The sequence below is a fragment of the Heloderma suspectum genome, chromosome W (assembly GCF_057233095.1).
Source record: "Heloderma suspectum isolate Gila_16-S chromosome W, 16-S_ref, whole genome shotgun sequence".
Taxonomy (NCBI): domain Eukaryota; kingdom Metazoa; phylum Chordata; class Lepidosauria; order Squamata; family Helodermatidae; genus Heloderma; species Heloderma suspectum.
Window position 1 is genome coordinate 46,301,145 of NC_139475.1, and position 19,149 is coordinate 46,320,293.

General features: G+C 45.3%; 1 protein-coding gene across 5 annotated transcripts in view; it reads right to left on the reverse strand.

The window, feature by feature from the left end:
- LOC146333982 (DAZ-associated protein 1-like) overlaps positions 1 to 19,149 on the reverse strand; it is a 67,671-nt gene that overhangs the window by 19,748 nt on the left and 28,774 nt on the right. For 4 of the 5 annotated variants that reach the window (XM_084825149.1, XM_084825145.1, XM_084825146.1 and 1 more), the window contains exon 6: positions 5,371 to 5,419. The exons of the other annotated variant lie outside the window; for it this stretch is intronic. In XM_084825149.1, coding sequence (XP_084681275.1) covers positions 5,371 to 5,419 — 49 coding nt within the window. The remainder of the gene's footprint in view (positions 1 to 5,370; positions 5,420 to 19,149) is intronic. 5 annotated transcript variants of the gene reach the window in all.

Sequence of the window (19,149 nt, forward strand, 5' to 3'; positions counted from 1 at the left end):
CAAGATCTGGTTTCCAAGGCTCCCTTCATTCTCCTGCTGCCAAGGTGAACTACAGCTGGTTGGGGGGGGGGCAGATCCAAAATGGTGGTGCTGATGTTGTGAACAGGGTTCCAAAGGAGGTTCACAAAGCCCCCTCTACCTGCTTTGTAAAGTAAGTGCTGAAGACCATTTTATTTCAAGAGGCGCTTTCTATTCCGAGACTGGGAAGGTGTGCTTTATTTGCAGAGTGCTGTGACAAGGGCTTTCAGTTTCATGCTTTCTTGCTGCGTGGTTAGCGTATATTGATTATTTTTAACTCATTTTACAACTGTTTATTTGCCAGCCACCTGGAGTGAGCTTGTCACAGAAAGGGAGGATGCAAATGCCAACATTTCCAGAGGCTTAAGTAGTGTGCATGTCTGTGTACACCATAGCCTTTTCTCATTTGTATCCTCCCAACAGTCCTGTGAAGGTACGTTTGGCTGATTGTCGTTTCCCTCCCAAGGACACACCAGCAAGCCTTGACAGCTGAGCTGCAATTTGAACTTTGGCAGTGGCTAGGCGTGTGCGCATGTCTCACAGCCAAACTTCCCAACTGACATTAAACTGGTTCCTACAGTTCGAACGTTTAGATGCCTTCTTAAAAGCCATCTCTTCACACAGGTTTTCCTTAAAGGGCGACCCAGCCAGCAACAGTTTGTAGCACACAGCAGAGAGTCTGTGGTTTTACTGCCAATTCAATATTGTATTGTGTTGTTTTACTATGACACTTTATCACTGTTCTGATGCTTACTGCATTTTATGTTCACCACTTCGATACCTCTGTGGAAAGCGGTATACAAATATGAGCAAAAAATAAATCATAATAAACTGGGGCACTTGATCAGACATATACTGTCATTTCTCTCAGAGTCTGGAGACTTAGACAGCCGTTGGACTCCTGCAAAGTTTGCATTTTGCAGATATATAGACTCACTTGCATACTGGATGCAATTCAAAAGAGGTTAGGTGCTCTGAACTTTCTTGTTCTCAGTGGTAGTTCGGCACATTTAAATTCATCTCAACTATGACACTGTCTTTCCTTTAAATGCACCTCACATTAGCCAGAATTTTCAAGCACTGCCTCACTACACTGTTTAGCCTGCCTCGACGATCCTTGCCTTTTTGCTTGCTGTATTAAGACATTTTCAAAGATAAAATTACAGCAAAAGATGTATGACTTAAACAATAACGTTTGAAAAGATGCATCTCAAAGCAGCAAGCTACAATTTACAGGTGGCAATAATCTACCCCAGCTAAGCCCATATGGGATGACATCGTCACCAGAGTGAACCTAGCTGCCCTCCCAAAGGTCTCACAAGCCCATCACCCAAGTGTCGTACTCAATTTGGTATCCATTATATAAAACAACATTTGGTCTGGAGCAATACTTTGCAACACTTACTGTGGCTCCTTTAAGAAAATCATTCACAGCTTTAAGATTCCAGTGCATGCCCTCTGCTTATCTGGAGGGGAGGTCTAACAATACCCAACCTCATTTATGACTGCATCGGTGAGTCTGGCGAAGTTGAGGATATTGAACACTATTTACTTCACTGCCAGTTGTATGAGTACCCAAGATATAAATTTCTCCATCATATCCTGTTTTCTGTTAACAGACCTCCCTTGGATCAGGTTTGTATATTGCTTGCAGGCAACCATGTATATCCCTGGCTGCCAGAAACTTGAGAGCCTGGCATCATACTGAACCCTCTTATAGATCTAGGGGGAAGGACTTCGTGGCTATTGCTTTGGAGGGGAAGTGAGATGCAAATGTGTCATCATAATCATTGTTTGTGTAGTGTCTTTAAATTAAAAATTTTTTTTGTATTTTATCCTGATTTTTAAAATTGTGATGGCCTATGCCATAACCTATAAAGCCCTATACGGCTCGGGTCCAGGCTATCTGAAAGGCTGTATTTATTTAATTTATATCCCGCCTTTTTTCCTCCTTAAGGCAGCGTACATAATCCTCCTCCTCTCCATTTTAGCCTCACAACAACAACCCTGTGAGGTAGGTTGGGCTAAGAGTCTGCAACTGGCCCAAAGTCACCCAGTGAGCTTCCATGACCGAGCGGGGACTAGAACCCGGATATCCTGACTCCCAGTCCAACACTCTAGCCACTGCACCACACTGGCTCTCCCCTATGAGCCTGCTTGTGCCCTGAGATCTTCCGGGAAGGCCCTTCTTGCGGTCCCGCCACCATCACAGGCTCACCTGGGGGGAACACAGGAGAGGGCCTTCTTGGTGGCTGCCCCAAGGCTCTGGAACTCCCTTCTCAGGGAGGCGAGAGTGGCACCCTCCTTGGTATGCTTTCGCAGGCAGGTAAAAACTTTTTTGTTCCAGCAGGCCTTTGAGGATAGCTAGTCTGGACCTGTAAGAATATGATGGATGGATACTATTGCTTATACTGTTGCTGTCTTTTAAATTTTTTTTATTTTATACAATCTTAATACTATTTATGGTTTAATTATATTTAACTTTTGTTTATTTCTATTTATATGTTTTAACTGTACAAGTTTTGAATGTTGTAAAGCAGTCTTGAGTCCCAGTATGTCAGGGGTGTTTTTGAGTGCAGGGAGTGGGATAGCAGTTCAGATTCTGAAGGCGAACCGCCAGACATGGGGGAGGTGTTTTCCCAGGCTAGTCCAGACATGGCTGGGCCAGCTTCTCAGGTTACAAATGCCCAGCTGGCTGAGGATGAGGGTCCCTCTCCACACACCCCTATGAGAGGCAGCGAACCGGAGATTGACCTAAAAGATGCCAGGTGCAGGCGCAGAGCAAAGAGAGAGAAGACAGGGGCGGAACTCAAGACGGTCTACCCTATTGGCCTTGCGTGAGAAGCTGCGCTCAGAAGCCTCATGAGAGAGAGGGACATCCCCCCAACTTAAGTTAGGCTAGTGAGACAGCCTTCCTGTTCTTGTAAATTCCTTTTGAATTCCCCTGAAGGCATTCCTTTGTAGACTGAGTCACTGAGAATTTGCATCTGTATGACCCTGTGAAGTATCTGTATTTGCACCTGTATGACCCTGTGAAGTAAAGTGGGGGCTAAAGGAATCCTGACACAGTATTGGGAAAAAGGTGGGATATAAATATAATAAAAATAATAAGGCTTTGAACAATAAAGGTTCATTCATTCACCATACTTGATGCAACCTAGCTGGGAAAGCAGTAGGACGTGGGAAAGAACCCAGGGTCCTCAGGATCTTGATCTCTGGGTGGTTGTGAGCAAAACAAGATAGAGTTAAGGTCTGGACATATTTGTTGTTGAAGAGAATGAGATCTTGAGCAGAAAAGGAGACACCAGGAGTTTGACCTGGGAACTGTAAGTACGTTTCCCAGCATTCTGAGAGGGATTATGGATGTTGGACAGGCTTTGCAGGTTATGAAAGTAATGCAAACAGCAACTGGAACAGCCAGGGATGAAAGCCAGAGGCATTCACTTCACCCAACAGCAAATATCTAATTTGCATTATGCACTTGTAATAAAAGTCTATGGTTATATTGTTGAGTGAAGAGGATAAGCACCGGATTGTAATGGGAACTGTGGATGCTACAGACAAGTGGATAGACACAAGAGGTGCAAGCCACACCTGGAATGTGTTTCAAAAGCGTGGCTGCAGGATGATGCTCAGCCAGCTGAACGCTGCAGGCTGTGAGCTGACCGGGGCCTGATACTTCATGCCGCTGCAGCACAAGCAATGCTGGGGTGGCCCTGCCCGCATTCGGCACCCAGTACTGCCTGCCCTTGTAACAACACTGCGCCCGCAGGCAGAGCTGCAGCCCCATGGCTGCTTTTCTCCCACGCGGAAGTCCTTCTGGAGCTGCCCCATTTGCTTGCTACTCACAAGCTACGTGCTTGTTGAAACTTTTTCGGTAAGGAGGCTTTTAAAACAAAAACCTTGGACGGGGGGAATGAAGGGTCAGAAAGAAAAATCGCCTGACTTCCCTGCTTCATCAGTGCCATTTCGGCCAAAAGGGTCATGCTTGGGTCTTGTTTGCTGAGAGTGGGATGGAGGATTCAAAAGACAGGCAAGATGTCTATTGCCTCAACTCGGTTTTAAAAAACACACACACAAGGTGCTGTTATTCTTTGCTGCGTCAGTGAATTTTTCTGTTGAAACATTGCAAAGCTGTTGCAAAACAAATTAAGGCATCGAAGTAAGAGCAACCCCCGCGAGTCCTCCCACACCAAATATTGAAAACTTTGTTTACACTGAAATAAAGGCAAAGCCCTGTCTCTCCTCTGTTGCGGAAATGGCCTGTACCTCTGTGATAATCTATCACCTAGAGAAAAGAAATCTAAAGAGATATTAATCACAAACAGTTCACAAGAAGAAAAAAAGGAGGGAGAAAGAACTTTAACGTTTACTGTACTTTTACTATGAAACACTTAAATATGCCACTAAGAATGTATGTCTAAATTAAAAATAAAAACTAAGACTTAACAGCTTAATAAATAGGAAGTGAAGAATTTATATATTTCTTTTAATAATGAAGTCAAGAAGGAGTGGAAAGTCCAGATGGCAAACTATTTGCTAGCATGTTTGACATGCTATTGAGTCGTTGGGTGAAACTCACATTTATGACGTTTTTAAAATACTGCAAGAGCCAACTGAAAAGTGATTGGTGCAATGAAAAGCTGGACAACACATCCGCTGCTTTCTTTTGGGACTCCTGGTGAGAAGGTGAGCATACCCGAGCCTATCAAGTTAGGGGGAAATGGCTCTCGGTGTGTGTGTGTGGGGGAGGAAGCAGTATTTTCAAGGTTAACAGGGGACTGCATAGATGCTCATCCACAAAATGTTTCAAGCAGCAATTTACAAACATGGGTTTTGGCCACCCACATCAGCCGCAGCCACTTAATGACCAAAACAAAGAAGAGACAATGTATAAAACAGGACAGCTGTTCTTATCTTGCAGCTAGTGAGAATTCCAAGCCTGAAAAACAGGCTGTTCGATTTTAATGGTACCTCCATTTCTAGAAGGAAAGGAGGAAGGAACTCTATAAGCGTGTCAGCTCCTCCCTCTTACTCCCTTTCCCTTCTTTATTTTAAACAAGCAGCTCAATTCAGGTGTCACATTTTTGTTAAGAGAAACACCTTTTTGGGGGGGGAGGAGGAACAGTGATGGACATGCAACATCTGACTTCAAAAGCAGTAACACACCAGATGAAATTGCTAATTGCATGGAAAGCCGACATGGAGTAGTTTGTTCAGTGAAATATTTTCCCAAGGCAATGCACAAAAGAAATATAAATATATTTTGGGGGGATTAATGCTGTGAAAGTTTGCCATCTGACACAGGGAGAGGATAAAGAGATTTCAAGGACAAACTAGATTCTCCTTTACCTCGGGGCCGCTGTTTCTCTGCATCATAGATCATTACCACTTCAGTGACCTGGAAAAGAGAAGGGGAAATTCTACCAATGGTGCTACCAGGTGAGGGTTAACAAATGGAAGCAGGCTGGGACCACAAACAAAAACACACAATTAACTGTGGCTATCAATACGCATCTGCCAGAGAACAGGGCAGATAAACTCCTTGCAAGTAAAGCATGCTTCCTAAAGAGGGGGCACTGTTCTCTGGCAAATGCATAATGATGCAAAAGATCACCCCCTGCCCTTGCTTCCTTAAGGTGTTGTGTTGCCCGGCCATGGGTGTTAAACTCTTAGGTTAGAGGTGCCAAGGTAGTGATAAATTAGATTCAAAGGTTTACTTACAAGGAGACTTTATTGGGTAACTTACAGCACACAGGTGTACCCAATGGTTGGATCAGACAGCTTCTCTGAACCAAGAGCCATGGGGTACAATGGGTTTTATACCATACATGTTAGCAGCATAACAGCAGCAAGCACCTCCTAGCGTTCATTCCCTGCATAAACTAACAGCACTTGGTTCTCAAGCACAGCCACCCGCAGCTTTAAGGTAAACAACCTCTGCTTCTCAGGCACATAAATGATAGGACACTCTCATTAGTATGGAATGTGCTGGGGCTGTTATCGGCCTTTTGACTCATCTGCACATGCTCAGAGGCTTACTAGCAAGGGAACTGCACTAATAATGAACTTAAGCAAAGCATTATAGAGTGCAAATGGTGCAAGACTCGAAGTGAAGACGACCGAGCACGCTGTAGAGTGCATAATCGTGCATACTGCATGGCAGTGCAGGCAGCAAAGAAGGTTTATTTTGCTGCCTCCATTGCATCCTCAAGCAGCCATCCAGCGGAGCTCTTCTGGGTGGTCCAGCAGTTGTTAACATCTCCCTCAGTAAATGGGGCCCTGGCCCTGTCGAGGACCCGCTGCAACCTTTTTGCATCGCACTTTGAGGACAAAATCGCTTGTCTCCGCAGTGACCTTGATGCTGTTGTTAGCGCAGTACCAGTTGAGGTGTCTGATGCCACCATCTGCCCGATTTTGTGGGATCAGTTCCAGCTGTTACAGCCTGATGTGGACAAGATGCTTGCAATAATGCGACCAACCATGTGCCCTCTTGATCCCTGTCCCTCCTGGCTAATAAAAGCTGGCCGAGGGGGTATGACTGGGTGGGTCCTGGGAGTGATAAATGGTTCCCTACGGGAAGGGGTGGTCCCTGCTGTCCTTAAGGAGGCAGTAGTGCGGCCACTCCTGAAGAAGCCCACTCTGGACCCAACGGTACTAGACAACTACCGCCCAGTCGCAAATACCCCGTTTTCTAGGGAAGGTACTTGAGAGGGTCGTGGCGGACCAACTACAGGCACTCTTGGAGAATACTGATTATCTAGACCCATTTCAATCTGGGTTTCATCCTGGTTACAGAACTGAATCAGCCTTGGTTGCCCTGATGGATGACCTTTATCGAGAGAGGGACGGGGGAGTACAACCCTGTTAATTCTGCTCAATCTCTCATCGGCTTTTGATACCATTGACCATGGTATCCTCCTGGATCGACTCCGTGGGATGGGTATTGGAGGCACTGTGCTACAGTGGTTCCAATCCTACCTACGGGGCTGATTTCAGAGAGTAACATTGGGTGACTATTCCTCGGCCCCTTGGCATTTGAGCCATGGGGTGCCATCTTGCCCCTGATGTTGTTTAACATCTACAGAGTGGCCCAAAAGTAGGTATACAGTATCATATACCTACTTAAGGGCCTCACTCCCCTCTCTCTACACTTAACTGATTTGTCACTACCTGTCACTCACTCTTCCCAACTGTCATTCTGACTCCACCCACACGTCTTCTACTCACACATTCTCTCCCACTCCCATCAACATTCTAAACAACTGTATACCTACTTTTGGGCCGCCTGGTATATGAAGCCACTGGGAGTAGTCATTAGGGGATTTGGAGCTAAATGCCATCAGTATGCTGATGACACGCAGCTCTATCTCTGTGACATCTTAATCAGGAGAGGCTGTGCAAGTCCTGAATCAGTGCCTAGACTCAGTAATGGGCTGGATGAGGGCCAATAAACTGAAGCTGAATCCTGGCAAGACGGAAGCCCTGTGGGTGAGTGGTTCCCGGGTCTGGGAGATAGGGTCATTGCCTGTTCTGGATGGGGTTGCACGCCCTCTTGAAAGATCAGGTCCGTAGTCTGGGGGTACTCCTAGATCCATCATTGTTGCTGGAGGCCCAAGTGGTCATGGCGACTCGGAGTGCCTTTTAACAGCTTCGGCTGGTTTGCCAGCTACAGCCTCTCCTGCACAGGGATTGCTTGACCACAGTGGTACAGGCATTAGTAACCTCAAGACTGGATTACTGCAATGCACTGTATGTGGGGCTGCCTTTAAGGCTGGTCCAGAAGCTGGAGCCAGTGCAGAATACAGCAGCTCGGCTGTTGTCGGGAGCTGCCCCTTTTCAGTGTGTAACTCCTTTGCTGAGGGAACTGCACTGGCTGCCTATTCGCTACCGGGCCAGGTTTAAGGTAATAGTACTAGTGTACAAAGCCCTGAACGACTTGGGATCAGGATACCTGAGAGCGCGCCTCCTTCCTTACCAACCTGTCTGGTCACTGAGGGTCATCAGAGGGCATGTTCCTGGTGGTTCCTGGAGTCCACCAGGAAAAGAGCCTTCAAGTGTGGTGGCCCCCTTTCTGTGGAATTCCCTACCTGTAGAAGCCAGGCAGGCGCCAACATTGTGTTCCTTCTGGTGGCTCCTGAAGACGTTATTTCAAGAGGCCTTCCTCGCATGACCAGCCGTGGTTTGTTAAACTCCACTTTGTTGGGGTTTGTCTTTTTTAAAAAATGTTTTAACACTTTTAACGGTTGTTTTATTCTTTCATCATGTTGTTCACTGCTCCGAAATCATCTTTTTTAAAAAAATACTTTTAATTTATTTTTGTCTTTATAAATGAAATGAACAATACCAACAGCCTGATCAATAACTACAATTTCCCAACAATACAATATTCTTAGGAGGACACAACAATAACGAAAAGGAGAAGGAAAAGAAAAAGAAAAAAAAAAGGATTTTTCTTTTTTAAAGGGTTAAATTTAAATTCCAATACACACAGGCTTCAGATCCCATTCTACTTTAAAAACTATACCTATAACATTAGCAATATTACAATGTAATAATCAACCTTCCATTTCAATATCATATCATCAGTCTTATAGCAAGGAAGCAGGCCTACAATTCATTCCCAGTAACCATATAATTGCCCTTAAGTTAGAACAGTAATAAGTGTAGTGTAGTGGTGAGAGTGACGGACTGGGAGCCAGGAGATCCGGGTTCTAGCCCCCACTTGGCCATGGAAGCTCACTGGGTGACTTTGGGCCAGTCACAGACTCTCAGCCCAACCCACCTCACAGGGTTGTTGTTGTGAGGATACAACAGAGAGGAGGAGGAGGATAATGTAAGCCGCCTTGGGTTCCTTGCAAGAGGAATAAAGGTGGGATATAAATGCAATAATAAACAAACCAAAAATCTTACTAAGTAGTCTTATAGTGATGATGATGATGACAATAATAATAATAATAGAAGAAGAAAAGATGAAATTATAATGTTATATAATAATGAACCTTGGAAGCAACCTTACAACAGTCAGTAATATATTTTATACTAGATATATAAATGAGCATGCACAATACACCCTCAAACAATATATGTAAATACAGCATATCATATCCATTTTAGAGAATGAGAACTTAAAGAAAAATAAAAATGAAAGAAAGCAAATGAATGTACATATAATCAGTTATCTCTGGCCTAGCCTGAATCATGCAGACTAAACATAGACAGTTAACAAAACTTGTTTAAAGACTCCAGTTCATGGGGCTGGAACAGAAGTCTCATGCATTTTTACATTCAGCCATGCCTCCGCCATTTCATGATTTAGGAACTTCTTCATCTGACCTTCAGAAACAATGCAAAATGTAGCAGGATATTTTAAGTGATACTGTAAGTTCATTTGTTTTGCCAGATTTTTCGCCTTGATAAATTGTCTTCTTTTATCAGCCACCTCTTTGGTGTAATCTGGAAATAACATTAACTTTATCTTGCTTCCAGGAAAGGCTTCCACCCTCTCTTGCCAAACGCAGGATATAAACCTTTGTGGGGATTCCTGCAAATTGGACTATAATCGTATAGCCAGTCCCTTTAGCATTTGGCACACGAGATGCCTGCTCAACATCAAGTAAATAATCAGGTGGTGCAGGGAGTATCTCATGCAAAAGCTTGTCTACATCAGTAGGCAAATTTTTAATACCAATAATATGTACACTGGATCTGCGTGTGAAGGCCTCCAGTTGGGAAATTGACAGAAATTCTTGAAAAAAGCTTGTGTCATAGTTTCATTCGTTGTCAGCCTATCTTGCAGCTCGTTAACCTTTGCCTCCATTTTTTGCCAAGAAGTGTTAATTAAATCCACAGCCCCTTGCAGGGCGGTGATGGAATTTTGAATTGAATCCAAAGCTTGCTCCACAAATTGGTAAGTTAAAGCTTTTATCAGAGTAAGTAACTCCCCTGTATATTCGGTTCTCGGAGCCTTTGCCAAAGGAGGTACGGGGGGAGTGGGCGGTGATGGCAGTTCCTTTCTTTCTCCTCGCTGTAGCCATGTTTCTCTTCAAACAAATCTTGCAGGTCCTCAGATATTCTCAAATATTGTTGATATTTCTTAATCCATATATTACAATGGAACATGTCAGCCCTGTTTTCCCCTATTAGACAGGAGTTTCAAAACAGCTTTTTACGATGATTAAGCTCCGGGAAGGTAGTCTCAGAAATCTTCTGATGAGGAGTGGTATATAAATATTGTAAATGAAATAAAAATAAATAAATAATAAAATTATGGATCTCTAGGCCCCTCTAACACTATAGGTGACTTGGTTATGCTCCTGGGGCCAATACATTCCACCCCTAGATGATCAAAGGACGATAGCAGTCTGCCCTGCTGTTTGATCACCAGGGGATTGATATCTACTTAAACGCATACTTTAAAATGCGGCAGCCATATGAGCAAGCACACAAAGCTATAAAGCTGCTAATAACAGTCAGAATTATTGCAACCACTCGCTTCCACCCCCCCACCCCCAATCCCTTGAAACCAGTCTGAAATCGGGTCGAAAAGGGACTCCCCTTCTAGGTGATGTATCTTCTTACTTTGCACATACAAAGCCTTGACACTGTGACTTATCATACTTTGTTGATATTTAACAGCTCAAAGGTGGGCTATTACTTCTTCCCCTTGTTTGGGAAGAGAAATCTCTCTTTCTCACTCTTTCTGACCTGCCTGTCAAACTTTCTACATAAAACTCTCTGTGCCATGCACTGGCCTTAACCCTTCACTTGTCTTCTCTGCAAGTTAGGCTGTTCGCTTTCATCTCAACAGAAACTCACTTAAACCTTTCTGCCTTACACCAGTCCCAATTACGCACATTTGGGATAAGCTCTTTTTTGCCTTCTAGTCACATCGTCTCATTTTAAAGAACTCTTACATTATTGTGGCTACTCCACCCACAGGTAATAAGCTCTAGGCATAATCAGCCGAACTGAAAATGTCTCGTTGCCATTTCTCTTTCACAAACCCATAGGGGCCTCACAGCACTCCCAGGGAGCATTTTCCAAGCTATCCTGGCGGCAACCACAGCCACCCTTCACTGGGGCATGCATGTATGGTCTGGCACTCCTTCTTTGCCTTTCCCCTCTTTTCTGTTGTCTGTCTCGATCCTTTTTTCTCTCTCCCATGGATTTGTTTGCCTTCTGCGGGTTAACTCTGAAGGCTCTGTCCCGGGAACCACACTCAGTATCACTGGAGTTGTATCTGACCTTAAAGACATTTGCAGGTATCACGTAGTATTTAAGAAATCATAAAATGCACACAACAACCTTTCATTGAAATCGAACACCATAAGTGGGAAACCCCCTGCATGGTGAGGCATGATGGAGCAGATCCAGCAATCGTACTGCTCCTCCAGGCTGCATGGTCAGGGCCTGTCAAGATCAAGGGAAGGGCATGCTCGCACATGCAAAGAGTTTGAGGCCACCGCTTTCGCATCGGCAACTCCACGCTGCGCGAGTTCTGGCAGAGGGAAGTCCAAACGTCACAGATCAAACTCAGCCTGCCATACACTGAGCTGCCTACAAACACAGACACACAATCTACAACAATGGAAGTTCAAGTCCATGAAAAGCCTCACATTACTTTCCATGGCAAGTCTTTAACAATCCAAAGTTCCAGTCCATGTGCAGAGTGCCTCTCAAAAGCCCAGACAATGATGGATCCAAACAGAGGAGGCTCTGGGCAATGAAGACGAGATGTTTCCAGCAAAGGCTCCCTGCCTCTGCATCAGTTCAAAGGGAAGGTGTGACTGTATACCCCTTCCAGATCCCTCGACCCACAAGGGCTTTTAGCCTTTCAGCAAGGCTTCTGTCCAAACAGAGCAGCACTCCTCAGCTTTCTAGCAGCGACGCTTCAACCTGGGCAGCTTTTCTTTAAATCTCACTCTGCCTCTGCCAGGTTCTCATAGACATCTTCTAGCCTCCCTGCCCGCCAAGGCTAAACCAGTGGCAGGCAGGGAGTTGGGTGACTCCCCGTGGTTCCGCACTGAGAACACTGACAGAGATAAACTCACACAGACTGACATTCTAAAAACTGAATAGGCCTAAACTCTTCTATGCTACTTCTAATTACATCTTGGCTATAACTTGCAAGGCTTCACGGCATTACTGAAGCTGGGCCTGACATTCTCTTGGCTCTCATAACACTCTTTCATTCTAAAAATTTACTCTCCTCCCCTCACACTTTCTCAGCTTGGTTGCTCGGAGATTGTAGAGGGGAAGCGACTGTCTAAACTAGGGAGCTTGTAAATACATTGCTAGTGTTTCTGAGCTTTCCATGGGTCTACTTGGAGATCTAAATCTAAGTTATTTCAAACACATTAAAAACGAATCTTTTTTTTTCTGGCAAGGAGAAAAGGAGAGCTCTATGATCCCCTCCCTTTCTCAAAAGTAACTTCTTAGTTACGCGGCAGTTGTAAACTGCACAGCTCTTAACACAGAACAACAAAAGTCTCAAATGAGGACTAAGGAAACAAGCTTGCATGGGGGGGAAACTTTGGGGGCTATCAATCAATACACAGGCTAGCCAGGAATCACAACATGACACCCCCCTCCTTTTTCTTCCTTAACTTGGCACACTGAAACCAAGTGCCGAAACTCAGGACACTGGGGGGTGATGGGGGGGCGCCTTATACTTCCATTCTTTACGCAGCCATCAATCTTCTTTGGGAGGCGGCGGGGTGATTTGCAGGACTTGAAGGTAAAGCTTTACAGTTTGTATTTGTAAATCTCAGGTTCGAAACAGGACATGAGGTAAACGGCAACTGGATTCTTACTTTGTCAGGGGCAACAAATGACTCAGGTCAGTTTTTTCTGCTGGGGTCTCAGAAAGGAAAACAGTCTTAGTTTGCAAATGTAACAGCACTTACAGCGTCAGCTAGCCAGCTACACAGATCTCACTGTTTTTGAAGACAGCTACTCCAATATCTTATTTTCTTCTCAGCCAGGTTGGGTCTCCCACCTTAAACAGTTTATTGCAGCTTCCAGGAGCATGATAGTAGCACTTTCTCGATCTCTTCAGCGCACATGCTCAGGCAGTCCAACACTGGACACTCAAATCAGTGAGATTTCTTCATTGCAGGGAATCTCATGGCAAAAGCTGAATGGTTACACCCTTCAGAAATCTGATGGTCAGTAGCTATAAGCACTATGCAATTCTAGAACGGCTCAAAGCTAAACACTGTTACCTTGACAGAGATCTTCAACGTGGCCTCTCTGCTTCATTCTGCCTTGGGACCGTCTTCTGGCACGCTTTCCACTCTAAGAGGGGTCTAGTCCGTGCCCTGGGGGCAAAGATTCTTCACCTTTACTCTGTTCCATGTCTTCATCTTCTGGGTCTTCATTTTCAGTTTCCACTTCTTAGGGATTTCATCCCAATCACGCAAGGTGATGATGTTGCACACCCTGGCACTCTTTGGGCAATTCCTCCGACCTCAGCATACCAGGCTAATGGCTACTTCTTCGGCCTCACGCTCCCACATCTCATTAGAGGCCAAGCTGTCCTGCAACATTTCTCTAATTAACAGCCTCTTATCTTGTTCTTTTCTCAGCTCATCCTTGGGCTGTTCTGCCGTTTCCACTCTCCATTCTAACTCCTCCTGCCCAACAGCTCCTAAAGCTGTCAGCAATAACCATGCTAGAGGTCCTGCACGCTGCTTCTCTTTAGCTGACCACTTTCCCAGCTGTAGAGATTCCAATGCAGTTTCCAGACACACGGAAACCTCCTCGACCTCTGGCCATGCAATCGGGCCACACAGCACCACCAACTGCTTTGAAGCTGGACCCCACAGCTCCAACTGTGGACAGCCTGGGAGTCAGTTTAACACGCTGACCCCCCGATCCTCCTTCTCTGGGAATCTGAACATAGCACTATTCCTGGCACCCTGCTTGCTGCACTAAATGTGTTGCCCCCGCCATGGGCGTCAACCTCTTAGGTTAGAGGTGCCAAGACACTGATAAATCAGATCCAGGTTTACTGGTAAAGGTAAACCTTTATTGGGTAACTTACAGCACACAGGTGTACCCAATGGTTGGATCAGACAGCTTCTCTAAACCCAGAGCCATGGGGTACAATGGATTTTATACCATACATGTTAGCAATGAGGCAGCATGACAGCACCAAGCACCCCCTAGTGTTCATTCCCACTATAGACTAACAGGGCTTATTTCTCAGCCCAGCCACCCGCAGATTTAAGGTAAACAAATGTCACTTCCCAGGCACCTCTTAATTCACTCATTAGTATGGAATGTGCTAGGCTGCGCTATCAGCCTTCTGACTCATCTGCACATGCCCAGAGGCTTGCTAGCAAGGGAATTGCACCAATAATGAACTTAAGCAAGCATTATGGATCTCTAGGCCCCTCTAACACTACAGGTGACTTGGTTACGCTCCTGGAGCCAATACAGGTGTAAACATATAAGACAGAATAATTAAAACAACCAACAACCACAGAGGGCTGAGAATGCAAGTATCAGTGCTGAAGAAGCAGAAAACGTCTTTGGAAAGGGGAGAAAATCAGGTGGCTCTGGGGAGTGAGGATTGATGACTTAGCTAGAGGAACAAACAAAGAACACTGGGTATGTTTTCTTAATAACTGTTTCAAACAGGTAAAACTCCCCAAGGTGACAGGGCCTGATTGCATAAACAGCGGTCCTTTGAAAACTACCCCTTGCTCACCTCTGATTTGCTTACACGTTCAGAAGCTGAAGTGTGATGAGGGAAGAGAGCCCCTAAAAAGATCAGGAGGATGGAGCAAACTCTTTCCCACCCTGAGATGACTAATGCTATACACAATGGCAGGATTATCACAGGTGGATGAGCCGCAGAGAGGAAACCTTAACGTTGTCCCCAAATCGTGGGCAACAGGGCACTGATGAGACACCTTGGGATTCTTGGTTTGCGAAGACAACAGGCTACCGATTCAGAGTTCACCCCTCCCCAAAAAAATCTACAGCCTCTGAATCAATTTCAATTGTCTCTGAATGTGTCACTAAACCCCTGAGGTCAAAGAGTCTAGATGTGATTTAAAGACGACACTTATTTTGAGCAGTCTCAATTGCCCCCTTACCTCTACAGGTTGCACTATTGCTATGCTAGATGCTGCACGGCAATACTCAAATGTTTCACCACAGGACCCAAATTCCAATGGACAGACTGAACTGTAACGGGAGCGGGGAGGCGGGCTTGTTTCTTCCCAAACAGCACTGGCTTAAGTTGGCCCACGGCAATCATCTTGAGAAATGAGATACACCAAGGACTGGTTCATTTGATTTCTATACCGCCCCATAGCTGAAGCTGTCTGGGAAGTTCACAAAAATTAAAAACCATTGAAATACATTATATAAACTATAAAACTGTTCATTTAATAACATAGAATGCACAAACCAACAACATCTATCTAAAACAAAAACAATCAGCTGGAGACAATCAAGAGACTCCTTGTTGTTTTTCAGTCGTGTCCGACTCTTCGTGACCCATGGACCATAATAGCACGCCAGGCCTTCCTGTCCTGTGCTCTCTCCTGGAGTGTGCTCAAGTTCATATTCATCACATCGGTGATGCTATCTAGCCATCTCATCCTCTGCCGCCCCCTTCTCCTTTGGCCTTCAGTCTTTCCCAGCATCAGGGTCTTTTCCAGTGACTTTTCTCTTCGCATTAGGTGGCCAAAATATTTGAGCTTCAGCTTCAGTATCTGTCCTTCCAATGAGCACTCAGGGTTGATTTCCTTTAGGATTGACTGATCTGACCTCCTTGCAGTCCAGGGGAGTCATAAGAGTCTTCTCCAGCACCACAGTTCGAAAGCATCGATTCTTCGGCGCTCAGTCTTCCTTATAGTCCAGCTCTCACAGCCATACGTTGCTCCTGGGAAAACCATAGCTTTGATTAGACGGACCTTTGTCGGCAAGGTGATGTCTCTGCTTCTTACTATGCTGTCTAGGTGTGCCATAGCTTTCCTCCCAAGGAGCAAGCGTCTTTTAATTTCATGGCTACAGTCACCATCTGCAGTGATCTTGGAGCCCAAGAAAATGAAATCTGTCACTGCTTCCATTTCTTCCCCTTCTATATGCCAGGAAGTGAGGGGGCCACATGCCATGATCTTAGTTTTTTTCAAACCAGTTTCAAACCAGCTTTGGCACTCTCCTCTTTCACCCTCAACAAGAGGCTGTTTAGATCCTCTTCGCTTTCTGCCATTAGGGTGGTATCGTCTGCGTTATCTGAGCTTGTTGATAATTCTCCCGGCAATCTGAATTCCGACCTGTGATTCATCCAACCCGGCGGTTCTCATGATGTACTCTGCATATAAGTTAAATAAGCAGGGTGACAACATGCAGCCTTGTCGTACTCCTTTCCCAATTTGGAACCAATCGGTTGTTCCATGTCTGGTTCTTTGTTGCTTCTTGACCCTCGTACAGGTTTCTCAGGAGACAGGTAAGGTGGTCTGGTACTCCCATCACTTTAAGAATTTGCCACAGTTTGTTGTCATCCACACAATCAAAGGCCTTAGCGTAGTAAATGAAGCAGAAATAGACATTTTTCTGGAATTCTCTTGCTTTCTCCATGATCCAGCGAATGTTGGCGATTTGATCTCTAGTTTCTCTGCCTCTTCGAAACCCAGCTTGTACTTCATCCATCCAACCCGGATGGATCCATCCAACCCGGCGTTTCTCATGATGTACTTCAGAATATAAGTTAAGTAAGCAGGGGACAAAATGCAGCCTTGTTGTACTCCTTTCCCAATTTTGAACCAATTGAGCATCACCTTGCTGGCATGTGAAATGAGCGCAATTGTGCAGTAGTTTGAGCACTCTTTGGCACTGCCCTTCTTTGGAATGGGAATGTAAACTGGCCTTTTCCAGTCTTGTGGCCGCTGTTGAGAGTTCCAAATTTGTTGGCATATTGAGTGCAGCACTTTAACAGCATCATCTTTTAGGATCTTAAATAGCTCAGCTGGAATACTGTCATCTCTGCTAGCTTTGTTGTTAGTAACGCTTCCTAAGGCCCACTTGACTTCACTCTCTAGGATGTCCGGCTCAAGTTCAGTGACTGCACTATCATGGCTATCAGGAACATTCAGATCTTTCCTGGATAGTTCTTCTGTGTATTCTTTCCACCTCTTCTTAATCTCATCTGCTTCTGTTAGGTCCCTGCCTTCTTTGTCCTTTATCATGCCCGTCTTTGCACAAAACGTTCCCTTGAGATCTCCGATTTTCTTGAAGAGATCTCTAGTCTTTCCCATTCTGTTGTTTTCCTCTATTTCTTTGCATTGTTCATTTAAGAAGGCCTTCTTGTCTCTCCTTGCTATTCTCTGGAAATCTGCATTCAGTTGGATATATCTTCCCCCTTCTCCCTTGCTTTTCGCTTCCCTTCTTTCTTCAGCTACTTGTAAAGCCTCATCAGACAGCCACTTGGCTTTCTTGCATTTCTTTTTCTTTGGGAGGGATTGAGTTGCTGCCTCCTGAACAATGTTACGGACCTCCGTCCATAGTTCCTCAGGCACTCTATCAGGTCTAATCCCTTGAATCTATTCCTCACCTCCCCTGTATATTCACAAGGGATAGGATTTAGGTCATACCTGAATGGTTTATAGTGGTTTTCCCTACGTTCTTCAATTTAAGCCAAAATTTTGCAACAAGAAGCTCATGATCTGAGCCACAGTCAGCTCCAGGTCTTGTTTTGACTGACTGTATAGAGCTTCTCCATCTTTGGCTGCAAAGGACATAATCAATCTGATTTCGATATTGACCGTCTGGTGATGCCCATGTGTAGAGTCGCCTCTTGTGCTGTTGGAAAAGAGTGTTTGCTATGATCAGCATGTTCTCTTGGCAAAACTCTATTAGCTTTTGTCCTGCTTCATTTTGTACACCAAGGCCATGCCTGCCTGTTATCCCGGTGATTTCTTGACTTCCTACTTTAGCATTCCAATGCCCTATGATGAAGAGGACATCTTCTTTTGGTGTTAGTTCTAGAAGGTGTTGTAGGTCTTCGTAGAACCGATCAACCTCAGCTTCTTCGGCATCAGTGGTTGGGGCATAGACTTGAATTACTGTGATGTTGAATGGTTTGCCTTGGATTTGTACTGAGATCATTCTATCGTTTTTGAGATTGTACCCCAGTACTGCTTTTCCCACCCTTTTGTTGACTATGAGTGCTACTCCATTTCTTCTAAGGGATTCTTGCCCACAGTAGTAGATATGATGGTCACCTGAATTAAATTCGCCCATGCCTGTCCATTTTCGTTCGCTGATTCCCAAGATGTCGATGTTCAGTCTTGCCATCTCATGCTTGACCACCTCCAGCTTACCTTGATTCATTGATCTGACATTCCAGGTTCCTAAACAATATTGTTCTTTACAGCATCGGATTTTCTTTTCACCACCAGACACATCCACAGCTGAGCGTCCTTTCGGCTTTGGCCCAGCCGCTTCACTCTTTCTGGAGCTACTTGGAAATTCCCTCTGCTCTTCCCCAGTAGTATATTGGACACCTTCCGACCTGAGGGGCTCATCTTCCAGCGTCATCTCTTTTAGCCTTGTGATACGTTCCATGGGGTTTTCTTGGCAGGAATCCTGGAGTGGGTTGCCATTTCCTTCTCCAGTGGACCACATTTTGTCAGAACTCTCCGCCATGACCTGTCCGTCTTGGGTGGCCCGGCACAGCATAGCTTATGGCTTCACTGAGTTACGCAAGCCCCTTCGCCACAACAAGGCAGTGATCCATGAGGGGGAGTTTAAACCTCGCACCAAAAAGATGACAATGTTGGCACCAGGCAGGCCTCGCCAGGGCGATTATTCCAAAAGCGGGGGGCCACCACTGAGAAGGCCCTCTCCCTTGATGCCGCTCACTGAGCCTCCCCCTTGAAGGAGGCTCCCGGAGGAGGGCTTTAGTTGCAGAGCATCGTGAACGGTTCGGTTCATGCTGGGAGAGGCGTCATGCCAGGTACTGTGGTCCCAAGCTACGTAGGGCTTTATAGGTCACAGCCAGCACTTTGAATTGGGCTTGGAAGCATATAGGCAGCCAGTGCAAACAGGCCAGAATCAGTCCTATATGTTCAGACTTTCTGGTCCCTGTTATTAGTCTGGCTGCCCCATTTT